This window comes from Tribolium castaneum, chromosome 6 (assembly GCF_031307605.1).
Source record: "Tribolium castaneum strain GA2 chromosome 6, icTriCast1.1, whole genome shotgun sequence".
Lineage (NCBI taxonomy): Eukaryota > Metazoa > Arthropoda > Insecta > Coleoptera > Tenebrionidae > Tribolium > Tribolium castaneum.
In genome coordinates, this window is record NC_087399.1 from 8,688,936 (window position 1) to 8,696,629 (window position 7,694).

A 7,694-nucleotide genomic window follows, 5' to 3' on the forward strand; every position below is an offset into this window, starting at 1 on the left:
GTGTTGTACGTCAAATAATTGTCAAGAGAAATCGAATTCGGTTACAGTGTTGCAAATTTCGAGCACAAATACTTTCAAATGTGTTGCCAACAGACTCAGTATTTCTGAATCAGTCTGTATATTTTTTATTATATTTAAAAAAATTCAACTTTACTAGCGCTGGGAGATATATTTCTCAATTTCCACACGGTTTCATGCCTAAAATATCTACGAGCACCAACCTTGCTTCTATTACTAAGTTTATTTCTGAATCTTTTGATAATGGCGGTCAAGTGGACGTTATCTATACAGATTTTTCTAAGCCATTTGATGTTATTGATCACAAGATAATTTTTTAGAAACTTGACCGCTTTGGAATGTCCTCATCTTTACTTGTATTAATTAGGTTCTGTCTTATGCACAGAGTAAACTATGTTTTCTACAACATCTTTAAATCCTTACAATTTGTTGCAACGTCAGGCGTTCCTTAAGGATCAAACTTGGGGCCACTACTTTTTAACCTATTTATCAACGATCTCATTGAAACCTTTACTTGTTAATCTATAAATGTGTTCACAATGCTACTGATACAAGTTGTTGAATGGTGCACTTTAAACAAATTAAAATTTAATATATGTATTTTTATGACTTACAATCGTAAAAAAAACATATACCAATCTTCTTATTATATTTACAAGTCTTATCTTACAAAAGTTCTGACTGTGCGAGATCTTGGCGTCATATTTGATTGTAAATTAACTTTCATAGTAACTATATCCTGAGAAGAGTTCAAATTGCCTCGAAATCTTGCAACGTTATAATCTTACAAACTTAAATTTAAGACGTAAACAGATTAGTACAAAATTTCTAGTGAACTTATTATCTTTAAAAATCGATTGGTCTTATATTATGAAATATTATGATGATTATTTCCATATTAACTAGTACTTTTAGAATTTTTAGATTCTGTTCCAGTTCTGTCTTTGTAATTTCTTCGGTACTGTATTTGTGTCTACATGTAATAATAATAAGCTACTTTTTTATTATATTTTTTTTCTTTTGTTGTTACTCATACAACTATGATTTTAAATTGTTGTCCTATAATTAGATACTTCTGTTGGGCATCTTTATTATTACTATTATTATTATTATTAATTATTATTATTATTTATTTTATCATTACTGTTTATAGCGTGCAAAAGCTAAAAAAAAGAATTTTTTTCAGTTAATAAAGTCTTTATGACAAAATTTTGGAAATTTTGAAAAAATATTTTTTTTAAATAAGTGGGTTTTATTGGTCCTAAATTTTTTTACGAACCTATATAATTGTTTTCTTCTTTTTTTCTCTTATAGATACATTCATAAATTTTTGGGATTAAGTTTTCATCATTAGAATAAAAAAATCACCAAATGACTATTTTATTACATTGAAAAAGATAAAAAAATACTAAATCAAATAATATAATCAATAATCATATTAAAATTTCTGAATTTGACTTGTCTTTTGATTTCGATAAGATGAACATATCCAATGATTTAATGTTTACTACAAATTAAAAAATACATATTATGATAATTAAATTGTGAAAGAATGAAGAAAAAGCTGCAGTGAGCAGATAATACGTATTCACGATAAATAATTTTGAAAAATTGGGAGAAATATTTAGGAAATCAAAGGAAACCTAAAGAAAATTAGAGAAATCAGAAGAAATCAAGGAAAATCAGGGAAAATCTTAAGGAAATCAGAAGAAACCCGAGAAAATAATAATAATAATAATAATAAAGCTCTTTATTTCGTAAATAATATGTATGTACAGGCGAAGTCTACCCAATAGGCTATTCAACTTAACCAAAGTACACATAAAATTCAATCAAAATTTATATAAGAGGAAGAAATAATGACAGTGACAGAGTGAAACAAAGAGTACTTTATCGAAAAATAATAAAGATATTTTAACACTAATAATTTTGTTATACAGCGGAATAGAATTTTTTTACAAAAGCACGAAATTTTGTAAAATTAGTAATTTTTAGCCAGCCAAGCTCATTTATTTTATTTGAAATCCTATCATCATATTTACCAAAATCAAATACAAATCTACAAGACGTATTTTGAATTTTTTGAAGATGGTTACGACTAGAAATATCTAGACATGGAATATACACAATTAACCAATAATTTAAAACAGAAAATACCAGAAAAATCAGGGGAAAACAAACCAAAAATGAAATCTGGGTTGCGGTTTGCGAAAGCAACTCAAAGACCAGCAAAGGAGAAAGAATAAGTTGCAGTTAATTCTGAGGGTGAAGCAACAAGGGAAGAAATGAGGAACAAGTACCGAAAAACGATCCGCTTGCGCCTTTAGGAAAGAAACCGACAGACTTTTGCATAAAATTCAAGTCGAAGCGAATAACACGACGGAAATTTCGCCAACAGTTGGTGAATTGTCAATACAGGAGGATAATAAAACGACTAATAAACCAAATCAACGTTTATTAATTAAACAATAAAGCAACAATTTTTAATTTAAAGCCAAGGGCGAGTAAGACCTTGTTCTAGATTCGATCCTTGCTCCTGGAGATACTCCCGACAATCGCTAACATCACTCGGACATTTAACCCACTTATCCAAAAATTCGAGAATTAGACTATTGTTAATTTTGAGCGCAACCAAAGGGTCCAACTTCTTCATGAACCAATTGAGCCAATAACCCACAACTAGAGCCGAATCAGTCTGATTTTCGTGAGTAGTATGCCTGGAAAAAACAGTCACTTGTGCCAACCCAACCACCAGAACTCACAAAATCGTGAACATTGTCCGGTCGTCGCTCGTTAGGAATTTCGCCATGGAACTGACATTGCTCATGATGTGGAACGTCTGAGTGTTGATAAAAATCAAAGGTTGGGTTATTTTCGCCTCCAAACCCTCGTCCTTGATCGGATACATCCAAGGGTCCAGCAAAATCCCGTGCTTGAACTCCCTTCTTTGGTCCAAAGTCAAAAGGGCCGTAGCTCCGCCGAACGAATGTCCTGCTATTGTGAGCGTTGTCAAGTCCAGTTTTCCGACAAAATCGGCCAAATCGAAGTCAATTTGGCGCCGTGTGGGGACGTCACAAATCACATTGTGGGGCACTTTCCCGCTGTTTAAGTCAGCGAAAAAGTCGGCGACTTTTCCGCACTCCTTGGCTCTGTGCTCCACCTGGCGCCTCCGCTGCTTGTGGTGCGTTTTGCCCAAGACAAAGGGCTCGTACTCGATGTTGGTCGGGCGCTGATTTCGGGCGTCTTCCTCCGATTTGTAGTAGTAGGTGTAACAGGAGGAGCCGTCCCTGTGCTCCAAAGCCGCCACTAAAAACCCTCTCGAGGCTAATTCGCAGCATGTGTTGCTGTACAATGACCTGTAACCACCCAAACCGTGAGATAAGACAATACATTTCAGTTTTTGGTCGGTTTTCGGGCGACTTCCATATAAGGCGGGGACGATGTTTGTGTCTAAAGTGGGAATAAATGATTAGAATTTTGGTAATTAATTTAACTTACGACACCACCAGTACACGAATCGGATTATGAAAGGAAAGATCATTAACACTTTTGAAAGGCCTATAAAGTAGTTCGCTGAGGGGATCCAAGGGACCCAACGGTGGAAATTCCTCTACAAAAAATTGGTTTTTACGGAATCAACTAAACTATTTAAATCAGGTACTGGATCTTTCTTGGCCTCGTTTGTGGGGTAGTAGAGACGCATGAAAATGCCCTCGTGGCTATAGTCGAGCATGACGTCCATGCAGCCCGGCGTAAAAGGCCCTGAGATAGAAAAAAATATTAAATTTATTTTTTTTTCGACAATTTCGGCAAAAAACCTGTTTCATACAACTAATTACAAATAATTTACTTGTCAGTTGTATAGTTTTTGTACAGTAATATAATGTAAATAGTAAACTTGTTACTTTTTTGTGTAACTGGCCCCTAGAATTAGTTACTCTGGGATTAGTTAAGGAATATTTTGAAAAAAAAGATCAAAATTTTCCAAATCGACATCTGACTTTTTATGTAAAATAATGCAGAAAATTCGTTGCTGTTTTGATCTAGGACCGATGGTTTTTGAATCATAGATGTTTTTTTTATTATAAGCTTGAAATTTCGAAAATTTTGTTTTTTTTTATTTTGTCAGTTTCGGCAAAAGTAAAGTCCGCAACTGATCAATTTTAAACTAAGCGCATGTAAAATGTCCCAGAAAATCGATTGTTGTTAGTTATCAACAAATTTAGAGAAGATATTCGCTGCAATAGTAACAAATTATCAAATATTAAAAAAAGAAAATTCTAGACTTTTCAAAATGAAAACTATACTCATTATGTAAATTAATGCAGAAATTTCGTCTGTCTAAACTATTTTGATCTGAACAGATGGTTTTGAAATCATGATTTTTTTTTTAAAATCTTGTTAATTTTTTTAATTTTTTTCAAACTACGCATATGTAAAATATTCCAAGAAATTGGTTGGTGTTGAGAAAACCGAAAAATTCCGCCTACTTACCTAATTATCAATAGATTTAATAAAGAAGATATTCGCTGCAGGAGTAACTAATTGACAAATATTTCGTAAAAAATTCAAAATTTTTTAAAATCAAAGCTCGGCCTAAAATGTAGAATAATGCAGAAAATTTGTCTGTGTAAACTGTTGTGACCTAGGACCGACAGGTTTCAAATCATGATTTTTTTATTATAACTTAAAAAATTTTGTTTTTTTTTCGTTTATCAATTTTGGCAAAAGTAATGCTCACATGTAAAATGTCCCAAGTAATCGATTGGCTTTGAGAAAACTAGAAAATTTCTATTGCTTAATTAGTTATCAATAAACTTAAAAAAATATTCGCTGCAGTAGTAACTAATTAACAAATATTTCGAAAAAAAAATGAAAATACTAAAATTTTCCAAATCAAAAGCCGGTTTATTACGTAAAATAATATAGAAAATTCGTCTGCGTAAACTGTTTTGACAAGACTGATGGTTTTCAAATCATGGATTTTTTTATTATAAGACCTGAAATTCTGCAAAGCTTTTTTTATTTTGCCAATTTTGGTGAAAATGAGGCCAACAACATGTAAACTACGCACATGTAAAATGTTCCAGAAAATCGATTGGCATTGAGAGAACCGGAAAATTTCTAGTTACTACATTTATTAGAGAAGTTAACGAATATTTCGAAAAAAAAAATGAAAAATTCTAAAATTTTACAACTCAAAGCCTGGCTTTTTATGTAAAACAATGCAGAAAATGCGTCTGTGTAAATTGCTTAAACCTAGAACCGACGGTTTACAAATCATGAAGTTTTTATTATGAAGTTTGAAACTACGAAAATCTTCTAATGTTCTAGAAAAACGATTGACATATGTAGTTATTACTAAACTTAGGAAATATATTATTTGGTGCGGTAGTATAACGAATTTAACGAATAAGTATTTTGAAAAAAAAAATCAAAAAATTCTAAAATTTTCCAGCTTGACGTAATGTTGATTTGTTGTTACACAAAATGACCTGAAAAATTAACTTGAGCGAGCTGTTTCCACCTAGGACGCATAGTTTTCAAATTAAGAATTTATGAATTTTATTTATTAAAAAATTAAAAAATATGTAAAATAAAGAGTAAGTACTAAATAAAGTCGCAAAAAATAGGTATAGGTATCTACTATACTTGTTAAAATTTTCCAAATTGAAATTCGACTTATTCGTTTGTGTAAACTGTTTTTTATTTTGTTTTGATATTGTTTTACAAACAGTATTTATAAAAATAAATTACAACAGAGTTTTATTTGGATGAGAAAGTTTTGCGTAATTAACCTTTTCACTGAGTGATATGAGACAATGCTTGGCTTTTACGTAATTGCCGAATTAACATAATTAAAACACATTTTTATTAGCGATCCGAAAACTTCCGGAAATAACATGACTTGCATCAATATGAAAAAACGAAACAGGATGAAGTTAGCTGCTTGAAATTAATTGGATCTCACCAATTACTAATTAATAACGATTTTTATTTACCATTAATTAATTCTGCTTGTTTTGCTTTCTCATTTAATTATCAGGAACCCCATTTTTTGAATTTTTTCCCCAAAAAGCGGGAAAATCTGTCACTTGTCAAACTGACAATTACCAAATGAGGTTAATTGCATGTAGCAAAACTTTGATAATCCCGTCAATACTCACCCGTGGCTTCAGGTAAATTATTCGTACTTTTCCACAACCACCACATTTTAATTAATCACAAGTCTCAGTAACCCCCCAAGTCCCAATTATTAGCCAAATACCAAAAAGTTAGGTTATGACAGCTCGAAAGTTTGTTACGCTTTGGCTTTGACAGAACTTCTTGCACTTTCTTTGTATTCTAAACACTCATCATGACCTAATTCCTAACTGGCAATTTCACCTGAACTGCGTCTTGCCTCGAACCGCACGTACAAAGTCTATAAAGATAAAAGAATCGAATGACCTTGCAGAAAACGGGATTTAAACTCGCTGAACAAGAGAATTGGCCGAGCGATGGAAAGTGAGAGGAAACGGCCCTTTAGGGTCTCCATTGAGGGGAATATCGGGGCCGGGAAGTCGACCCTTATCGATTACTTCAGCCGCATTTCAGGGATCGAAACCTACGGTGTAAGTTGCGCCCTTTTGACCTTTTCCCGCACTCAAAACCCTTCTAGGAGCCAATCGAGACGTGGCGTAACGTCAACGGTGACAACCTCCTGGACCTCATGTACTCAGACATCGCTCAGTGGCTCAAAGTCTTCCAAAACTTCGTCCAGTTGTCACGTCTCAAAGTCCAAACTTCGAAGCCCAAAAACCCCAACACGACCGTCCAGATTTTCGAGCGCTCCCTCCAGAACAACCGCTTTTGTTTCGTCGAGCTGGCCCGCAAAGGGGGCTATTTAAGTGGGCCTGATTACGCCGTTCTGGATGAGTGGTACCAATGGATTCAGAATAATATCAATATTAATCTAGACCTGATTGGTAAGGGGGCTGTTTCGCCGGTGTTTTGATTAGTTAGTTTATTTAAGGAGCACCCCTGAGGTGGTCTACGAAAGGATTAAGGCGCGAGGGAGGCCTGAGGAGAAAAAGATCTCGCTTGATTATTTGAAAGATTTGCATCAAAGTCATGAAGACTGGCTCATGAAGGAGGATAGCGAGACTCCAGTGCTTGTTATGGATGCGAATCAGACGCTGGAGGAGGTGAGGGAACAGTTGAAACAGAACGAAAGGAGAATTTTAGGTTTGTTTCAATCTCCAATTTGATTTTTTCACTGAAGCAATTTTTTTAGGGTGTCTATAATGATTTGATGAGTTAAAGACTGGCATTTCATGAAATACCTCACAATTGAAGTTAATGTAATTATCTCGAATGTTGAATTCGAATCAAGAGCGCTTTATACCGGTAATAATGTTAGTTTAGAGTAGGAAACTGTATTTTTTTAATAAACTTTCGCAAAATACAAATTATTTGATGTTTTACTCTGATTGCCTGCCTAATAGTCTACTGGATGCAAACAATTGTTTTATTTTCCCTTTTTCTACATGGGGCGGAATGAGAATAAAAGGTGTACTTTCAGATGGTCAACTAGATCAAAATTTTATTTTTGTCCCCGAATGTTTTTTGCAAGTTGAACTTTAGTCCCTTTAGGAAATAAATGAACTCTCTAGGGGGTTCAGTCCATATTTAAT

The 7,694-nt window shown here is 33.5% G+C and overlaps 2 protein-coding genes across 2 annotated transcripts; one reads left to right on the forward strand and one right to left on the reverse strand.

Annotated features, from left to right (window-relative positions):
• Positions 1-2,456: 2,456 nt before the first annotated feature.
• Positions 2,457-6,476, reverse strand: LOC659999 (platelet-activating factor acetylhydrolase). The gene is made up of 5 exons (XM_966263.4): positions 6,186-6,476; positions 3,680-3,780; positions 3,517-3,628; positions 2,781-3,468; positions 2,457-2,735 (listed from the first exon to the last, which is right to left on the reverse strand). Exons 1-5 carry the CDS (start codon positions 6,229-6,231, stop codon positions 2,507-2,509), a joined length of 1,176 nt encoding a protein of 391 aa, XP_971356.2. The 5' UTR covers positions 6,232-6,476; the 3' UTR covers positions 2,457-2,506.
• LOC659935 (thymidine kinase 2, mitochondrial) lies at positions 6,057-7,472 on the forward strand. The gene is made up of 5 exons (XM_966201.4): positions 6,057-6,197; positions 6,476-6,632; positions 6,680-6,986; positions 7,024-7,245; positions 7,295-7,472. Exons 1-5 carry the CDS (start codon positions 6,136-6,138, stop codon positions 7,303-7,305), a joined length of 759 nt encoding a protein of 252 aa, XP_971294.2. The 5' UTR covers positions 6,057-6,135; the 3' UTR covers positions 7,306-7,472.
• Positions 7,473-7,694: the final 222 nt, after the last annotated feature.

What these genes read in the sequence shown, in the direction of transcription:
- LOC659935 (XM_966201.4), top strand. Translation starts at nt 6,136, where the DNA reads ATGAGGTTAATTGCATGTAGCAAAACTTTGATAATCCCGTCAATACTC. An exon ending in CAGGGATCGAAACCTACGGT is followed by an intron (nt 6,633 to 6,679) that starts GTAAGTTGCGCC and finishes AAACCCTTCTAG; the next exon opens with GAGCCAATCGAGACGTGGCG. An exon ending in TATTAATCTAGACCTGATTG is followed by an intron (nt 6,987 to 7,023) that starts GTAAGGGGGCTG and finishes TTGATTAGTTAG; the next exon opens with TTTATTTAAGGAGCACCCCT.
- LOC659999 (XM_966263.4), bottom strand. Translation starts at nt 6,231, where the DNA reads ATGTGGTGGTTGTGGAAAAGTACGAATAATTTACCTGAAGCCACGG. An exon ending in ACGAGGCCAAGAAAGATCCA is followed by an intron (nt 3,629 to 3,679) that starts GTACCTGATTTA and finishes AATTTTTTGTAG; the next exon opens with AGGAATTTCCACCGTTGGGT. An exon ending in CGGACAATGTTCACGATTTT is followed by an intron (nt 2,736 to 2,780) that starts GTGAGTTCTGGT and finishes TGTTTTTTCCAG; the next exon opens with GCATACTACTCACGAAAATC.